This window comes from Ctenocephalides felis, unplaced genomic scaffold, assembly GCF_003426905.1.
Source record: "Ctenocephalides felis isolate EL2017-DRISC unplaced genomic scaffold, ASM342690v1 CF-g0.4_SCAFFOLD_01492, whole genome shotgun sequence".
Taxonomy (NCBI): domain Eukaryota; kingdom Metazoa; phylum Arthropoda; class Insecta; order Siphonaptera; family Pulicidae; genus Ctenocephalides; species Ctenocephalides felis.
In genome coordinates this window covers 8,838,835-8,860,426 of record NW_020537646.1, presented here as the reverse complement: position 1 = coordinate 8,860,426, position 21,592 = coordinate 8,838,835, and the positions used below count along the sequence as shown (strand labels likewise).

General features: G+C 33.7%; 1 protein-coding gene across 2 annotated transcripts in view; it reads right to left on the bottom strand.

Annotated features, from left to right (window-relative positions):
* The window catches only part of LOC113370743 (limbic system-associated membrane protein-like), a 264,282-nt gene that overhangs the window by 11,037 nt on the left and 231,653 nt on the right, over window positions 1-21,592 (bottom strand). For both annotated transcript variants that reach the window (XM_026611433.1, XM_026611432.1), the window contains exon 2: window positions 2,204-2,383. In XM_026611433.1, the coding sequence (XP_026467218.1) occupies window positions 2,204-2,383 (180 nt within the window). The remainder of the gene's footprint in view (window positions 1-2,203; window positions 2,384-21,592) is intronic.

Below are 21,592 nucleotides of genomic sequence, written 5' to 3'. Positions count from 1 at the left end.
TCTGAAACCAATCGAGCAGGGTATTACGTTTCAGGAGTATTACGATTTTTTCTATTTCCTGAATAACTTGGAGGACTTCAAGATAGCGATTCGATTCTACATTCTGGCGGACGTGCCCATAAGTAAGCAGGAGTTCATAAGAGGTGTTAAAATCTGTACTGGAACAATGCTGACCCGGCACGTTGTCAATGTCATTTTTAATCTCTTCGATTTGGACGGCGACGGATGTTTGAACTATAAAGAGTTCATAGCGGTTATGAGAGATAGATATCAGCGGGGGATACGGCAAGCGCGCGATTTTCGGGGATGGGTCGCCTTCAAAAATTGTGTACGCAGGGAACTGAGATCGGCGGCTGCTTATAATCATTAAATTATATATCAAAACTTAACAATAGTAATACATATCATAATTAATGCTATGTCAAATATTGTCTTCTATTTTTAATATGATCATAATACTAATTATCGGTTTACTCGAACATTAATTAAGTCCGTTGTCTAACACATCCATCATAGTCTAAATAACAGGATTTACTAAGTGACGATAAACCCACTCGAAGTGCGACATTTATATTTTTACTTTCTATAATTTAAAAATTATAGTGTGCAGAAATGGTCGTGTTTTTCACATATGCTCATTATATATACTTTTGTTGTGCAAACTCGTTACAAGTACTAGCGCGATATTGTTCAACACATGCAATTATGCAAATGAACCACAAAGCCAGTAATTTGCCCGGAGATTATTATTATACAACCGGCGAACGGTATACTATGGGGATATTACATGATATTATACATTAAAATATGTTGTATAACCTTGCGCCTTATCGATAATTGTTCTTAGAAAATCGTTTAGGTACTTATTAGTATTAAAATTTGATTAAGTATAATAAAGTAAGTTTTAATCCTCACAAATTTAAAAATAGTTGACACTATAGAAAGGTTCTATAGGTAAATATGAATACAAGATTGAATTCAACGTGAATTACATGCAAAGATGTTGTATCGTATGCGGGCTACGACGCAAAGAAAAGATTCAGCACGTAGAATATTTTCATTCTTTGACAAGTATATCAGTTGACCTCTCATGGTGCACTATGGCATATCAGAGCTTTGAAAAGCTTCATATATTCTCGTAGCTTTTTATATCTCGCAAATATCCCGTCACGATGCAGCTCGCCTGGCTGCACGGCTGCACGGCTGCACGGCTGCACGTCACATAGCTCGGCTGCCGCATCCCGCATCATGTCTCGTAGCTTACATCTGTGCCTACGCGGATTCTACGTAGGCATTTGAGCGCATTATACAAATCTTTTCATAAATACACAGGAATATGTTTCGGAATTCTGAATTTTTCAAAACGGTTTAACAAAGAACGAAATCAACAGTCAATTTTTATTTCTAAAAACTTTAACTAATTTCTAACTAGGCGTTAGGAGCATTTTGGTTGAAGGCGCTTTGCATTAAGTTTCTGTAGAGCGTACACGATCTAATTATTTAAATTTAGATAAATAATTTAAATACTGTTTTATTTCTGCAACACCCATTGTCAAACCCTCTAGCATATAATTCAAAAATCCATGTAGTAGTGAGGGCACAACTATTCTATTCGGCTCTTTGTGGTTTAGTGGTTTCTGGTCAATGCAAGTAGTGCTTCAACTTGGTTTGAAGTAAAGTCAAGACGAACTCTTGTTCGTTGCTCGGTCCCTAACTCTTATCAGCGCCTAGTGTCGTCTCAGAAACGATCCTAGGAGATGCCGAACCGAACAAAAGCGGCATTTGCTTAAGAGCCCCCGATTAGCATATTCAATGAACTCGAAACCATGCCGTGTGTGGCTCTTCAAGCCGCACTTGCTCCTTTGTGTGTTCGACATTAAATTTTATGAAACTTCATTAGATCGATCGGGATAGAACTTCAGATATTTTTTTTTAGGCATACATGTACGAGAAAAAAGAGATTATTTCTCTTTAATAACCAAACGTTCAATACTAAACTTGCATGGTGGAAACTTCATTTTAAACACAACACTTTGAAAACAATATTTGTTAGGAATATGTTTAAAGCAACAGAATTCCGTATGTTATTAAATACTAATTTTGCAACATCTCTGAGTATTATAACATTTATTCATTTTATGTTTTATGAAACTTTATTATGATATTATTAATAATATTATTATTAAAAATTTATTTAACTCACCTGGATTCGTAACTTCGCACGGCAATCTCAGCGTGTCACCTGATACAACGCGATACACTTGGCTGGGAGTTATAAACTGCGGCAGTTGCGTCTGATCCTGCTGCAGTTGCTGCTGCTGCGACCTCATGCTGGACAAAGCCAATGCCACAGGCAACGGTTCAGCTGACGGCTCTGGTGTTACTTGGAAAATGAAAAAAAGTTAATATAATAAGTAAGTAGTAGCAAAATATAATTTTCATTTTTTATCACCATACATTAATTACATAAAAAATCCATTTGGAATTCAATTTTGATACATGAATGAAATAAAACATAATTCTTAGGGAATAAATTGAAAATAAGCATAAATTGAAACATTAAAATTATACAACTCTTTATTGCTTATGGTTTATTTTTATTTCAATTATTACCATCAAAACGAATACTTTCCATTAGGTTGAGTTTTTTATACTCATGTCAGATAGTTTGGGAGAAGTAAATTAGTCCAAAGTAAAATACAGAATTTAGAAATTCAGTGGGCGTATTTTCACCTAATTAAGAAACGTTCGGGTTTACTAATTCAGTTCGCGAAAGGAAAGGTTGCCTCGTTCCTCTCCATAAAAAGCACAACCTTCATTAGCTCTCCAGATCTTTAAGCCGGGAGTTTCTTACTGGATATTCTTATTTTTATAGTAAAATATTCAAATGTTTAATTAAATGCTCCATTTCATAAATAGAAAATATATTAGAAATTGGTCAAAGTTTTAGACAATGTTGAAACAAATATACATTACGTCATGCATTTATTCTTGCATATGACCTTTCAGGCTTTTCTGTATATATGAAATTTGATACATAATTTATGCAGTATTTTTTTGTTTTTTTTTGTAAATTCTTTAGATTTCTGTAAAATTCTATATTTATTTTTACTTTGGCAATTATACTCAAAAGCATTGCAAATGCAGCTTTTGAGTTGCAATTTTTATTATGCAATTAATACTATTACTAGGACTGGTGTAGTAGATTCTTTGAAAAATTAATTTCATTAAAATCTGCAAGGCTAAAGGTTAAAGTAATAAAAGGCTAAGCGCCAAAGAGAATTCGTGCAAGAAATTACTTTGTATACGTGGGTTTTATTAAGGCACAGGGATATTTAAATTATTTAATGTTTGCAAGAAGTTTATCCACAAACCAATTACTGCTAGTATGAATTCGCAATTTTTTAAATGTTCTCATATTACAATGTTTAAATAAAATTTATTATAGTTGTCTTCTAACATATTATTTTACCCGGTACAACCTTCATTTAAAATTGATCACAAAAACTGCTATATAAGCAAATTTTGCCTTTTCTTTCATTTTAATTTTGTACCCGAACAACGGTATTTATTTGCTATACAGAAACATAAATGACAGAAAACAAATTGGAAGACAAATTGCTGAAATATTTACGAGGATTAACTGGAATGCCTATTTGTATAAAATGGTAATGGATTGTTTTTAATTACATTTCTGTATTATTTACCTTTTCTCAATTTCCCTGTTTCGATATTTATTAATTCATTTGCATAATAATTAAACGTTTCGAAAATTATTTTCGTTCGGGTATTTATTGCATTTACTGTTTTGAGCTGAGAACGCAAAATAAATGAATACGTAATAATCATACTTCTAATAATTTAGTTGGTATTTTTAGCAAAATTTTTCAATGTAACAACAACACATGACATTTGTAGATGCTTCAATTTGAAATTATTTTTTTTTCATACTAGAATAAAAAATAATAGATAAAGAGGCAGTATATTGTTACAACGATTAAAGCTAAGTTGTTCATCATAAAAACGTAGCAATAAGTAATTAATTCGACACTGGTCATGAGAATCGAAAACTTCACTCACTTATTCTGGATATTGTTAGATTTTTACTATTTATTAAGTTTCAATCAATCACTTCGGATATTCGCCTACGAAGCACGTTCAATTTTTGCGAAAAAGCTCGCAGAAGCACGCACGATGCATCAGACGTAGAATGTGCGTTGGCTGAAGCTCAGAGGAGCAGAAGAGCAGAGGAGCAGAGGAGCAGAGGAGCAGCGGACAAGAGGAATCGGTTGCATTAATTGCGATTTCACATGTCATGCCTGGCCGGAAGGTTTTTGCCGAACCGATAAAACACGATCGTCAGTAATTGAAACCGGAATTAAACCCTGCCGCAAACGCGTACAGAATTTAAAATGCCACTACGCTGCCGTACGAGGCAGTATTTTAATTAACAAAAGCTTAATTGTCAGCTGCAGAATGACGACGACATTCCGACAACAATTTCCAAGAGAAAATGGACATTATATGCAAATACAGGCGTGGAAATCAAACATCGTTCAGTCTTTATAGGCAGGTCGAGATTCTTGCTCATAGACTGAATTCCTATTTTAATTCAGTGCTACTATAATTAACAGACACTAAATAATTTGTGGTAAGGCATTTTGCAAAGATATGTAAGACGCAACCTTGCACAGTTAACGAATAAATTACAATTAGTAAAATAAATACACTTCAACTAAAAGCATCTATAATTAAGTTTTATTGATCATTAACGTTTGTTTCAGATCACATTGATTATATATCTAAATAAATAGAATTATACAACGTCCATCATTGACTAATCAATTATCACGATTATTAGCAATTTGTTTTTTGCTGTTATTTTGGTTAAGTAACATTAGTCGCATAATCATAATTACCGTATTATTGGATGAATGATATTTTAAGTACACTGCTATAGATAATTGTACTTAAAAGAAACACATTAATATATATTTAAAACTATGTACGATAATTATTATCGAGTTCCACACTTCATTAAACTTCTTATTACAACTACGATTTTAATTTTATCCATCACAATTATATTGGGCTTTAATTATTTTATTCAAGTAGTTTAGTTGTAAACTTTAATTCGTTTAATCATAGACAGGGAACGTATTTTACAAATTTCATCCGAATTCATACATTTAGACAATTTAGAGTTTCGCCAATGCAAAATGTAACATGACAAACGCCTATCCCCCAGGGAATAATACCATCAAGTACATTTTGATACAAACACAATCCAGCACGTCCATGATAACAGCTAACGCTCGTGTAATTTAATAAAATGGGAAATGGGACAAATTCATTTTAATTTTCGGTTGCTGAACTACCGTGTGCGTATCATTTTGTTCCATTTTTTTATATAATCGCGTTGGATGTTTTTATGTTAGGTCTAAAGTGCCGCGCTTGTACCATTATATTTTAACGGCAGCTACAATGGGGACGACGGCCCAGCGGAAATTTATTCTGTATTTCATTTGGGGATTAATTATATGCTTGTATAGATTTTTATTTTTATTATTGAATTGAAATAACCAATGTAAACGTAGAAATTATAGTATTTTGTATATTTTAAAGAATAATTAATCTGTTGCTAATAATTTTTACTATATTGCAAAATTTGTGGGTAGCACTATTCTGTTGCCTATTTAGTTTTGTCATCCACGTTTATTCAAAGTAATAACCTTTGACTAAATCGGTTTCTATATATCGTAGTTGTGCATTAAGCCTCTGGCAGAGCCGATAGGAATCTCATTGGATTATAACACTGGTTCCTTGTTCTATATTGGATTTATGGATATTCGATATCCATATGGCAGTCAAGTACGAGTATATCGCAAGCAAGAATCAGTTGTCTTTACATATCTGTATGAAAGGGTAATTTATTCATAATTCATATGTCAAATTAAATATAACATTGAAAAATAATTGGAAAAAAATATTCGCCACCGATTACGTGAAGTAGATATAATTTTATTCATCTTTAAGTATAGCTAATATAAGTAAAAAGAAACCCTTTCCAAAAGATGTGCTAAATACAACAACGTTGTAACTTTGAATATAATTTAAATAATAGTCGTAACATTTTATTAAGCTGTGTGTAATAAAATTGTATTTCTTTATTCGCTTTTATATTCGAAACCATAAAAATATAGGCTTCCAATGGAATGTTTGCTACTCTCGTAACCCATGAATATTTTCTATTGTAGTCATTTAAATCATTATTTTATAACATGGAAATAAAACGTAAAAATACTCATATTTTTGTTTTATTCATTCTAAAATATGAAAAAATCTTGCTGTAGTAATTCTAATGTTAGTTCTAGATCATTATAAACAATCTTATGAGCAAGTTAATTGTAAGAAAATTTGTTTTTTTTATTCAGAGCGAGTTTTCAGTCTAATACCTCTATGACGATATTATTATTAATGACATCAAAATTAACTAGTGGGGTGGGTGGCATCGTGCCTTAAGGCAAATTGCTGGAACTTCCCATACCGTAACGAAATGTTCGAGGAATACTGAATGTTTTCAAATAGATTATTATAAATATTGTAACATTGTCTAATATTTATAAGAATTATATAAACTGAATTGCAAAGTTAAAATTATTTGTTTAAAGTATATTAAAACTATAGTCAGAATTAAAAATAAAATCTGAATTATTTTCAATATACATAAAATTAAAAAAAAAAATTGAAAAAAAAGTTGAAACAAAAATTATTTTTTTTCAAAATCAATTATTTTGTTAAGACAAGCAGAAAGTTCTTTGAATCAATTAAATCGGACGCTTAGTTCTCTCAAAAACTGCCATTTTTTGTACATTTAGCTCCGTATCTTCGAAATGTCTGGGCCTGCCTTTGCGAAAAACTAATAACCACTTCTCCCAATCATTACTAATTGAATGTTTTTTAGATCATTCAAATCGGATGCTCCGTTCTCTCAAAAACTCGATTTCTATTTTCTGCACTCTTTGCTCCGTATCTCCGTTACGGCTGGACCTGGCTTTGCCAAAAACGAATCAACACATCTCCTTATCAATAGGAAGCGAATGTTTTTTGAACCATTTAAATCGGTTGTTCCGTACGCCCGAAAACGTGGGCGAAAAATTGTATCCATCCATACATACACACACACACACACACATCCATTTTTTCTGAAGTATGCCAAAATGTTCAGAAACCTTCAAAACGTCGAGAAATGTTAAAATTTTCAATTCCGATTTTCGGCCCATTACAATAACTTACCCTACAGGAAGTTAAAAATGCGAACATACAAAAAAACACACACAAACATCCATTTAGTTTCTGAGGTAAAATGTTCAGAAACCTTCAAAACGTCGAGAAATGCAAAAATTTTCATTTTCGATTTTCGGCCCATTACTATAACTACCCTAAGGGAAGTTAATAGGAAATTGTAGTTGAAATAAAACTGTCAGTAGTAATAATTATGCTCTATCATTTTACTGTTCCTTGTTGACAGTGTCCATCATCTGGCTAGCTTGGCGACTTCGTCCTTGTCCAGGTGCGCCTTCTTCATGATATTGCTCATCCTTTCCCCGCAAGAATTATTATTTTTTTAACACGATATCTTGTGCACACGATAAATTTTGGTTTTGACACTTGGTTTTCAGAAGTCGATTAAAATAATACAAAATGGTGATCTGTACAAAAATATTTTGCAATGTTGTGTTGTGTTGACATTGAAAAAAGTGGAGGTTTTGGAAATATTTGATGGACTAGACCTGCCTTTACCAAAAACTAATCAGCACATCTTCCTATCAATAAAAGTCGACTGCTTTTAAAATTTTTCAAATCGGTTCATCGTTCATTGTTCTAGAAATGAAATTAACTCATGCATAGTCAGATTGTATGTACCCATGTCCTTTACGGCTTTCTTTCAAGTGTATCAATTTCTGTTTTCGAAATATATGAAATAAATGAATAATTATGAAATTTTTTTTACAATATTCAACAATATATATTCAAAAAAATGTGGACGGGGACCGGACTCGAACTCGCATCGATCAAGCCTAATGGTTGTAAATTCGTCTCTTTAGCGACTGAGCTACATCGACACGTTAAATTGTCGATGTTTTTCATTTATCTCACAAAAAGGTAGAAAAGTTAAACTATACTCTGCCTCATCCTCGGGGATAAGGAGGTCCGGCTGCTCTTGGCAACTGAGCCGATCGGCTCAGCTGTACCCCCTCACCACGATAAGGTGGCAGCCACGAGGGGGGGGGATGGGAGTCAGGGGGAGAGACGGGATTGCACACTCACAATTACACTGTGATCACCGACCGAATTCCAAGTCGACGCGAAAGCCAGGGGAATCGCACGAGGGACTCGACCCCGACAGTCGCGGACTCAAAGAACCCGACGACGAGCACCACATTCACACCATGCACACACTTACACCATGCCGCACGTAAGGCAGACGCAGGCCGAATTCCGAATCGACGCGGGAATCACGGGAGTCGACCAAGAGACTCGACCAAATGACGTCCGCGGGACTCGAGGAACCCGACGGCGAAGCCCGCCGCCACACAGTTTGGCAGCTCTTGCTGGCCGGCCCGACTCGAAAGCTCCGGGCACCACGTCGCGATCGAACCGCTCCGGCCCTGGACACGAATTTTTGTTCAGAGGGTGGAACCCTTCCAGCGTTCTGGTCAACGGTCTTAAAGCCTGGGCCAACCAAAGACCTCACAGAAGTGGCCGAGTCCGACGATACCGTCGCCGAAGCGGAGCTTCGTATCGTACGCGCAGTATTTTATCGCGTGCATAAACATCGCAGGACGATGCCGATCTAGTTCGAAGGACAGGCTGCCCTCTAGCGTCACTGACACAGTCATTTAAGGGGTAAAGGAAATGGGTACTGGGTACATACAATATGACTGTATCAGTGACGCTAGAGGGCAGCCTGTCCTTCGAACTAGATCGTCATCGTCTTGCGATGTTTATGCACGCGATAAAATACCGCGCGTACGATACGATGGTCCGCTTCGGCGACGGTATCGTCGGACTCGGCCACTTCTGTGAGGTCTTTGGTTGGCCCAGGCTTTAAGACCGTTGACCAGAACGCTGGAAGAGTTCCACCCTCTGAACAAAAATTCGTGTCCAGGGCCGGAGCGGTTCGATCGCGACGTGGTGCCCGGAGCTTTCGAGTCGGGCCGGCCAGCAAGAGCTGCCAAACTGTGTGGCGGCGGGCTTCGCCGTCGGGTTCCTCGAGTCCCGCGGACGTCATTTGGTCGAGTCTCTTGGTCGACTCCCGTGATTCCCGCGTCGATTCGGAATTCGGCCTGCGTCTGTCTTACGTGCGGCATGGTGTAAGTGTGTGCATGGTGTGAATGTGGTGCTCGTCGTCGGGTTCTTTGAGTCCGCGACTGTCGGGGTCGAGTCCCTCGTGCGATTCCCCTGGCTTTCGCGTCGACTTGGAATTCGGTCGGTGATCACAGTGTAATTGTGAGTGTGCAATCCCGTCTCTCCCCCTGACTCCCATCCCCCCCCCCCTCGTGGCTGCCACCTTATCGTGGTGAGGGGGTACAGCTGAGCCGATCGGCTCAGTTGCCAAGAGCAGCCGGACCTCCTTATCCCCGAGGATGAGGCAGAGTATAGTTTAACTTTTCTACCTTTTTGTGAGATAAATGAAAAACATCGACAATTTAACGTGTCGATGTAGCTCAGTCGCTAAAGAGACGAATTTACAACCATTAGGCTTGATCGATGCGAGTTCGAGTCCGGTCCCCGTCCACATTTTTTTGAATATATATTGTTGAATATTGTAAAAAAAATTTCATAATTATTCATTTATTTCATATATTTCGAAAACAGAAATTGATACACTTGAAAGAAAGCCGTAAAGGACATGGGTACATACAATCTGACTATGCATGAGTTAATTTCATTTCTAGAACAATGAACGATGAACCGATTTGAAAAATTTAACTAGCTGTAAGTGGAATTCTGTCTTAAGGCAATTAAGGCATAGCGCCTTAAGGCAAATTGCTGGAATATCCCGTACCAAAAATTATTATTTTTTTAAAAACGATTAACATTATTAAAAAAAAATTACTTCGAAAAAATAAGATTTTTGAGAAACTATAAATTGGACAAAAAATTACTTTTTTTTTAAAAAAAATTTAAAAAATAAAAAAAAAAAAAAAAAAAAAAAAAAAATGTTTTCTTTATTTTGACATATTTTGGAAGATCTGAACTTTTTTTCAAAGCAATCGTACTGCTTTAACGGCATAGAGACAAAATATCGAAGCGCGTAAGCGCCGCGTCGCCGTCTAACGCATAAGCATTGGTACGGAGCCCATAGGAATGTAAACAAAATTTATACTTATTGTTAAAATCTCTATAAAATATCTAATAATTTGATGTGAATATGTCTAATGATCATTTTTGACCGCAAAATGGCTTTTTTTTACTTTTTCTACTAGATCTCCGGAACCGCCAGACCTGCCTTTCCAAAAACTTAATCAATTCTTCATTTTATCAATTTAAGTAAAATGGTTTTTGAATCATTCAAATCGGACGCTCCGTTCTCTTAAAAACTGAGTTACCGTTTTTGAAACTATTTGCCCCATATCTTCAAAACGGCTAGACCTGCCTTTGCCAAAAACTAATCAGCACGTCTCCTTATCAATACAAATCGAATGTTTCTTGAATTATTCAAATCGCACACACACACATACACGCACACACACATACATCCATTTTTTCTAACAATAAGGTATGCGAAAATATTCGGAAGGTTTTGAAACGTAAATATATATAAAAATTTTCATTTTCGATATTTTTGCTATTACTATAACTTGCCCTACGGGAAGTTAATAAATTACAGTACGTATAAACATGGATTTCCAGTGGTTCTGATTGTCCGAGATATTATTGTTCTGTTCTGATTGTATTTGCTCCGTAACTCCGAAACGGCTGGACCTGCCTCTCCCAAAAACTAATCAGCACGTCTTCTCGTCAATAGAAATCGATTGCTTTTTGAATCATTCAAATCGGTTGATTTGTGCTCTCGAAAACGTCGACGAAAGCGGAGGTTTTAGTCGGTAGTGTAAATTACCCTACGGAAGGTATTATGTCATCCTATTACCGTTCCGTAAATTACCAAAAAAAATCCCGTTCAATCCAAGGAGGCTCCTTTACCATTTAATTCACTAACTTCTAATGTGCTCTCACTGATGGGTGCTCATGGAGCATATGATTATTGTATGCTAATCAACTTTTAGGAATCTAACATCGGAGATCTCTTACGCCCAAATTTTGTGAAAGATTAAGCAAGCAGGTGCTCAAAGAGAAACAAACGGACCCGTAGCGATTATTGTTTCATTTGACAGAAAAATAATTACTAGTGGGGTGGGTGGCATCGTGCCTTAAGGCAAATTGCTGGAACTTCCCGTACCGTAACGAAATGTTCGAGAATTACTGAATGTTTTCAAATAGACTTAATTTTAAATATTGTAACATTGTCTAATATTTATAAATATTATATAAACTGAATTGCAGAGTTGAAATTATTTGTAAAGTTTATTAGAACTATAGTCAGAATTAAAAATAAATATTTTCGATATACAAAAAACTAAAAAAAAAAAAAGGACATTTTTTTTCTCCAAAATCGATTATTTTGTTAAGACAAGCAGAAAGTTCTTTGAATCATTTAAATCGGACGCTTAGTTCTCTCAAAAACTGGCATTTTTTACATATTTAGCTCCGTATCTTCAAAATGGCTGGGCCTGCCTTTGCCAAAAACTAATAAACACTTCTCCCAATCATTACTAATTGAATGTTTTTTAGATCATTCAAATCGGATACTCCGTGCTCTCAAAAATACGATTTCTATTTTCTGCACTCTTTGCTCCGCATCTCCGAAACGGCTGGACCTGCCTTCGCCAAAAACTAATCAGCTCTCTTCCCTATCAAAAGGAATCGAATGTTTTTTGAACCATTCAAATCGGTTGATCCGTGCGCCCTAAAACGTGACTGGAAATTTGTATCCACACATACATACACACACACACACACACATCCATTTTTTCTGAGGTATGCCAAAACGTTCAGAAACCTTCAAAACGTCGAGAAATGTAAAAATTTTCAATTCCGATTTTCGGCCCATTACAATAACTTACCCTGCGGGAAGTTAATTAGATATAATTTTGTTAAATTATTATTAAAAAAAAACTTATTGTTTTATTTTATTGTTTTTATTGCTTAGTTGAATATAGTTGTAGTTTTATATACATTTTTTATACTCGTACTAGTAACTTTCAATTTTGTTTACGTTTGTTTAAGATAATAAAATGAACTAGCTGTAAGTGGAATTCTGTCTTGAGGCAATTATGGCATCGTGCCTTAAGGCAAATTGCTGTAACTTCCCGCACCGTAACGAAATGTTCGAGGAATACTGAATGTTTTCAAATAGATTATTATAAATATTGTAACATGGTGTAATATTTATAAGAATTATATAAACCGAATTGCAGAGTTGAAATTATTTGTAAAGTATATTAGAACTATAGTCAAAATTAAAAATGAAATCTGAAATATTTTCGATATACAAAATATAAAAAAAACTAAAAAAAAAAAAAAAAAAATTGGTACAAAATCAATTATTTTGTTAAGACAAGCAGAAAGTTCTTAGAATCATTTAAATCGGACGCTTAGTTCTCTTAAAAACTGCCATTTTTCACATATTTAGCTCCGTATCTTCGAAATGGCTGGGCCTGCCTTTGCCAAAAAGTAATAAACACTTCTCCCAATCATTACTAATTGAATGTTTTTAAGATCATTCAAATCGGATACTCCGTTAGCTCAAAAATTCGATTTCTATTTTCTGCACTCTTTGCTCCGTATCTCCGAAACGGCTGGACCTGCCTTTGCCAAAAACTAATCAGCTCTTTTCCCAATCAATAGGAATTGAATGTTTTTTGAACCATTCAAATCGGTTGATCCGTGCGCCCTAAAACGTGACTGGAAATTTGTATCCATACATACATACACACACACATCCATTTTTTTTGAGGTATGCCAAAATGTTCAGAAACCTTCAAAACGTCGAGAAATGTAAAAATTTTCAATTCCGATTTTCGGTCCATTACAATAACTTACCCTACGGGAAGTTAATAAATAACTAGTTACTAATAAGTTAGCATTACATAGTTTAACATTACCAATACCATAAGGTAATGTTAAACTATGTAATGTGTAAATTTATATTTTTAGGTGGTATTGCTTTTCTTCGCAAATGTACAAATTTTATAAAATAAGTAAAATCTGCTTGAAATAATTTAATATTTGAGTAGTTTTACTGATTGTATTTTGTAAGAATTAAAAATCCTGCACATCAGACTCAATATTTATGACTTCATATGACCTACTTTTATATATTAAGAAATTTCAGACATTCGGCATTTTAAATTATATCGTCGATAATTCTGATTAAATTAATATGAGTTTTCTTCTCGTCGCAGATAACTCTGACGAGCAAAATGTATAGAGATCCTAAACAAGCAATTTTATTATAATGCTATTCATTTACATTTTATTATAAATATTGATGTCTCGAATAATTGAATAAATTAGAGTCCTTCCGCATCTGCCTATATCCGCCTTTTGATGTGTTATCCTGGTCAATGTGCGGTAATCAGGGCACGAAGTTTCTTTGTTAGCGATTGCATGTTTACGTGTATCGCCCGGAATGGGGATCACTCGACCTCAAGCCAACGTAGCAAGGCGAAGCTGAAGCAAGTTGCGTAATGAAATCAACTAGAAGTTCTATTCGTTACGACCGATGATGTCTCGGGCATCGTAAATCAAACAGCGACGAGAGCCGAAATGTGTCCAGTGGACACCGGCTGGCCTGATTGCAATGAATCTTCGGACGCGCGTGCCTGGATACATGGAACGACGACCGACTTGGGCTGATGCTGATGGTCGTGAGTTACCGGCTGATCATGTGGCGGAATTTTCAATATATATATTATTAATTTAGATTAAACTAACGGTGCATGCAATCGTGCCTTAAGGGGGTATTCTACCGTAGAATCTTGAAAAAATCAAAAAAAATATTTTTTCATATTTTCAAAGTTTAGTTATTCAGAAATATATCATTAAAAGGATTTTTCAAAATCACTATTATTTCCTGAGTTATATCCGTTTAAGTGACGTGGCCTCGGTTTGGGTCCGACCGAGTCTCAAAACTTTGAACGCGTTTTTCTCGGAACTACTTTTTTCGAGCTGGCGGTAAGGATATCTCAAGTTCTAATGAACCGATTTACTTCAAATTTGGAGAGGATCTTCTCTATACATCGCTTTATCGTATGGACCTTGCCCAAAACTATAACTTCTCATTTAGTATTTTTAAAAAATTCAAAATTGTTAAAAAAAACATGAAAAAAATTTTTTTTTCAAACTGCCGCCATTCAAACAATTTTTTTTTTTAACTTATCCAAGGTTCATACGATAGCGACATCTATAATAATTAAGAACCCATCTTTTATGTTTCGGATCACCAGGAGGGTTGGAATCATGTTACGCCAGGACACCCTCTTTTTTTTTGAGCTCCCACGTTGACTGCTCATAACTTTGTGAATTCTAATTTTTTTTCTTTAATAATTTTTTTATGTAATAATAAAATATCAATAAACAAATGATAAAAAAATTGATAGTGAAAATATTATTTGTTTCCTTTATACAGCGCTTCAAAAACCGGGCAAAATTCATGCTTCTACAGTAGAATACCCCCTTAAGGTGTTCTTAGTCTCGCAACTTACTGAATTCTAAAAATTCTAAATTTAAAAATATAATATAAAAATTATTATACCGCTGTTTGGGAGGTATGGCAATTTATAAATATACAGACTAATATATACAGAATTTGGAATATCTTATCTTATAATTCTTATATAAATTCGCATTTCTTATACGCTAACACCTACATCATAGGTTCCTATTCATGTATTTCTGTAGCCTTACGTATGCCTATACGTTGCATTCTATACTACATGCCTTACATCTATATCATCATACCATGCGCTATATTTCATCGAATACTCTCAAATCCCTACATTGTATACCGAATACACCTAACCTATATCTACTATATATCCTATTACCTATATTTTTTTTACACGCTACATTAACCCTACTGAGAATCGAACCCGGGTCCGCCGCGTGGAACGCGACGACCTTATCCACTACACCACCGTAACGCTACAATCAACCGTCTTTTTTTGCGTGTCGTCGCGCCACCTTAGTATTAATTACCTAATTAATTAGAAAATGACCCGCGGAAACAACAGTGCGTCCCATATTATATTATTAATGGGGGTACCCGATAGGGTAGTGGTTAAGGTGCGCGACTTCCACGCGGAGGTCCCGGGTTCAATTCCCGGTATAGACAATAGATAATATATATAATAGGTAGAGATAATACATAGGGCGTAAGGTAAACCTATATAATATAGGTGAATATATAAATTAGACAGTATTATTTATAAGAATTGAAAGGTATGTAGGTATATAATAAGTTAATGACGGTATAGGTATCTCACGGTATGATAGATAATAGATATCTATCTATGATATACAATAATATAATATAGTATGATAGGTAATAGGTTATCATATTATTAGGTTAAGTCTTATAAAGTATTGTAATAAATCTTGAGTACGTTTATATCATAATAAATACCTGTAAGTATTAATGAATACAAATAATACCACAATAAATATAATTAATGTTTTTAAAGAATAAAAATTATGTACTCAATGATTCCCTCATACTTGTACAATTTAATGTATAGACTAGCTGTATATAATAGAGTTAATTATATAATAAGTCAATATATTACATTTGTGAGGTCTTATCGAAATATATCAAATTTTTTGAAGCGGATTTTAAATTTTAGCGTTCCGGCAAAAAAAATATTAGCACAACACCACTGTATATATATATATATATATATATATATAAATAAATATATTTCCTTACTATATATATTTCCTTACTACTCACATCCAAGAACTGAATCAGAGTTAAGAGCACAAGTCTTGTTATAAACTATAGCGATGTAGTTTGATAGTTTTGACTTTGATTGCCGACTATGATGATGAATTGCCTTAATGGATGCCTTAGAAACTTCCTCTCAAAATAGAAGATGTTTTTAAGAAATTATTTACTGGGAGTTGTTATTTCATTGCACCTAATGGATTTCGTAATGAATTAATGAATAATGTATCACAAGAAATATAATACAAAGAATGAAGAAAGTCGATGAAATTAAAGTTTCAACATTGAATGTAGTGAAGCAAAATAATTTATAACATTATAAATTTATCAAAATGTATAATCCATATCGGCACTGTAAACGGTATAATAATCTCAAAATGATTTATTTAAGATATAACTATTATGATGTTAATAACCTAAACAAATGAAATATTATCTATAACGACATGCATGTCAAAAATCGATTCCCCTGACTAAGAAAATGCCAAGAAGTGCCATGTCACAGGAGTTTTAAATATTGGAAATATGCACGTTGGCACCAGTTTGAGTTTTGCAATCTTAAGCTGCAGAGTTCTGAAAGGATTTGTAAGAATATGGAACGAGGATCAACTCGAACTACCCATTACGTCGGTGAACTCCAAGAGATAAAGGACAAATCTTGGATTCTCGTCTTCTAGTCAACTGTGATAAGAATTTGATGGACTTTACATTTTATAAGAAATGACTATTTTAATATTTTCTCATACTATTCTACGTAAACTAGAGTACATGCACGATAAACAATAAGAATGTTACTAATATAATTATTTGAAAAATAAGCTCTCCTAAGAATACTACATTACAAAATTTTATTAGTTGATTTTAGTACTCAACAGTAGATATTCCATTATATATTTATTTATATGTATTATTTATGTAAAATATTCAGGAACAGCGTATTTTAGATTCTATGAAAAAATAATTATTCGTTTTAAGGCAAAATTACACAACTTTTCATTGATAACAACACATAATCCAATAAGCAATCTCGTTTTAATTTTAATACAACAGTACAAAGTTGTAATCCGATTAAATGATAATCATTAATCCTGAATTATAGAAGAAGGCATTTTTATCAACATATATCAATAAAACTCATTAAATCCTTGAATGAATTTTAATGCGATAATACCGCCATAAAAAATTCATTTTGTGCCGAACAGCAAAAATAAGAAGTTCGATTATTGATAACCGAGGCAGGTAGGTATGTAATTAGATAATTACACAATGGCATGACAAGCAAAGGCTGTTTTATGAACTCTATAATTATTAATACGGCTTAGTTTGTGATTTACGACCGACGTAATGAAATTAATTTGTAATGAGGGAACACGGTATTAGCATATTTATTTTAGAGACATATAATATTGAATGGATTTGTTATATAATGATTATCATAAATAGTAATTGTAATAAATAAATTCCGGTTGCTAAATCTAAATTGCATGTACATTTGTAATTAGAACATTTTTAATTATATAGTTTTTATAAAAACACAAGTACTTACTTTTACAAAAACACAAGTATTAATCAACATCTCGAAGGAATATCTTTCACAAATTTCGGTTTATTTGATATACTTGTATACATCAGAATAATCAGTGGACATGAATTTAACCAGATGTACTGAATATGCATATAAGTAAATCAATAATATGTAATCTAAGTAAGTGCATCTCATACATACAGAATAAATTCAATTGTCCGATAAATTTGTAGCATAATAAAACAACCAACCATCAAGTCTATCACAACAGCACCTAAGTGTACCTACATCTTTAATTAATCAAAATATACACATCAACAAATCCAATCCTTTTTTCCCGAAAAACATTCGTATTGTAATGAATTACTATCGTTCATACAATAAACGTCATACATCGCTATCAATTGACATTCCGTGGTGATTTTAGGGCTCCTCTTATCCATCGGCCTGCTGGGCTATTAACATCGAAGCACTCGACACGTTTGGGGAATGGCTGAGGGGGCCGATGGAGCCTTATTCCATATATAGACGCCTGTGCGTGCAAGTAACGACAGGTACTTTGGTCATTTGACAGATTGGCAGGAAATCCAATAACATTCACTCGGTTTACTATTTCGATACTCGGAAGGAACTCTAATAAGTTAATGGAATGCTTAGAAAATTAAAGCTGTCTGCGGAGGTGAAAAGACAGCTGGAAAAGAAGGTGGTTTTAATCATCAAGCCTTATGGTCAATAGTTGTATGTAATAGGCATTTCATATTATAAAAAACTTTGATACAACGGAATTAAATACCAAAAAGCATATTATAAGAATAGTTTTTGTGTCATTATATAATTCGATCATTTTAATAAGCGAATGAGTCTACGACATAATATAAGCCGTCTATTAACGTTACGATGCTCTTCGAAAGTTCCCTGGCTAAAGGCAAAATTACTTTCCTCGATGGCGGCACGGCAGAGCTTAATGATATTCAACTAACTGGCAATCCAATCAACGTTTGCACAAAGGAACGACAGTTTTGGCTCAAGATTACATCCAGATAAAATCAGGCGTAAATCATGAAAGGTTTACCAACCAGAGCCAACGACGACGCTAAGAAACATTGAAAGAATCTCTAAAAACATTTACCTAAATACACACATGCAATAAAATTAAATAATAGATTATATATTAAACACAATTAAACAGCCGATTGGATATGCGGCATTCTGCCTTAAGCAAGTTGAAAAAAATCCCGATATACGGTGTAAATCATTTATAAAATATTCAACTGTTTATTTTGAAAACAAATTTCCGTTTTTATTAAAAGGTAATTAATTTATGTATTACATTTTCTCCTTCTTTTCTTATTCAACGATTGTATAATTTTTTTCAAATTTGCCTATTCAATTAGTACATTATGAATTCACAGTGATTTTTATCCCGGAACAACTTTTCTAGGAGAAAGTCTATCATTAAATAGACTTTGGGGGCGGTTTGATTTCTTCGGCTCCATGGTATGTATATAGGTCAGTGCGTATATTTCGATAGCACTTCACATTTATATATGTACAAGGGAAAAGGATGCTATCATCAAATAGTCGGATCTACTTGATACGTGACTTTTGCAAAGATCGGTTTATACAGCAGCCGTGCAGTGTCGTGCCTCTGACATAGGTCTCATTGATTCCGAACGTTTTCATCAATCAACAGAAAGGGCACCAGGAATTGAATAAATTTGTATGAAAATATTGGATGAAATCAAATTATAGTATTTTGATAATACACTAGAAGAAGATATTAAAATTCTTGTTCTGTATTGACAACATGCCAGAAACACACAAAGTCTGGTACAGTTTAAATAATATTAAATTCACTTGAAATATTGGATGGATGTGAAGATTGTGTACTCGTAACATGAAGTAAAATTTGATAAATATTAATATACTTGAAAATAAGTACCGATCAAGAGCAAAATTATAAAAAATATAGAAACCCAAATATATTTTTACAGTTGTAAAATTTGTAAACAATGAGAAACAAGCATGTATTAGAATTTCTGTATGCCATAATTTGTTCTGCACACCGTTCGAACAATAGTTTCAGGTTATATATTTTATTCATCAAGTTTTCTTGATATGAAGTTTTTGATATAAAATCGGCATAAAAGCACAAACAATAACTTGAAGATCGCGGTCCCATAAACGGTTTATGTTTCGGCATATCGGCAAATATTATATGGCCTCATATCTGTATAGTATATAAATTTTGAATCATTTTCATAAAAGACAGAGCGTATAAAGTGCGATACTGAACATTCACCGCAAAAGTACCCTATGAACATTTTCGACGCCAGCAAAATTCACGTCGAGTGGATAAAAATCTATTATGTGGTACGCACACAAACAATTGGAAATTGAATTAGCTCAGGGCTAGATTAATTTCAAAATCAAAATTTTTATATAAATATAATTAAAATTTAAACTAATCATATTTTGGACAATAAAATCACCCAATCAAACAACTTTATCTAGAATTTAACGCATACAATTTAGATTTTCGCAAAACGCAGTATTTTTCAATAACATGAATCTTTTTTTAAAAACAGTTTTGAGCTCAGATGCTTTCAAATTGATAAAAAAAAAAATTCTCTGAAAGTTTTAGTTCCTAATATTAACTTTAAAATCGTTCGCAACCCAACCAAATTTCTTGGTTCTTCTTCCTCAGTAAATACGTATTTTATAAAATATATCGAATTTTTGTTGTAATTTTTTTAATTATGATCATGATAAGCAAATACAATGTTATTTTCAAAATTTTGATTTAGCAGTAGCTAAGATAAGAAATTCTAAAAAACAAATAAAATTTTACCCATGTTATTACCATAAGAAACTTTGGTTGGAGCGCAGACTATCTTAAAGTTAATATTAAGAGAATTTTTTTTTATAATAGTATAAGAATGTTTCTTTAGAATTTAAATTCTAATTGTTTAGAAGAAAGATGAATTAGCATATGAAGAAAAGTGTATATTAACGTACAAGATATGTATATTTTTCGTGGTCTGGTTTCGGCCCTGTGTATTGGCTTTGTGATCTCTTTGCGCGATAATAACGAAAGCCATGTATACCTGAGACGAATTCTTTGCCTTTCGATCGTTTTGCGATTGAATCGTCACATACACGAACCAAAAACATACACGTGCACGTGAGCTTCACATTCGACTACGACCCACGCATGATTTCACCGCGGGCTTTCCTCTCAAATCCGAGTAACGCGAATCGAACGTTTTCCGACAACATTTCCCTTAAAAAAAACGACACTGGTAAGGGTAACGCAAGTATTATTCATGGTAATAAAAGTATTAAATACTATAAAGCTTTCTAATGGGTGGCATTTTCCGATATGTTCAAACAATCGATTTTATCCATGAGAACTAAGATTTAGCAACTTCTAGAATTGTGTTGCTGTAATATACAATTGTCTATGATTTTTCGTAATTAAACCATTTTACTGAAAACTAATATTTTTGGATGTTCATTTAGATCACTATGGAAAGCTCTAGATTTCAAACTGATATTTTCAACCAACTTTTGAGTTTTTAAAATTGGTTGAGTTTTGGCGAAAACAAACAAAAATGTTTGTTCTGATTTGCTACTTATAAAGAAACGGTTTGGTTAATCTTCTTCTACATTCAAAATTAATTTTAATCAATTATTGTTTTTATTAACTTTTGAATTAACTGAAATAAATATTTGAATAAAAAGTTGAACAAAAAAGTAATAATGGAACACACGTTGTATAGTACGAATTAGATGTTATTTATTTTTATTACACTTGCATCCGAGTTTATAAACATCAGCACGAGCCCATTAAGCTTATTGTTAAATATGCACAGCATAACATATTGTTAGTTTTAGTTCTGTTTTTAATTAAAACACTCCATCAAACAGGAATCGCATCTCCAGCGGGCAAGCATCTCCCGATGACGTCACAAAATTAATTTGCTATACTAACG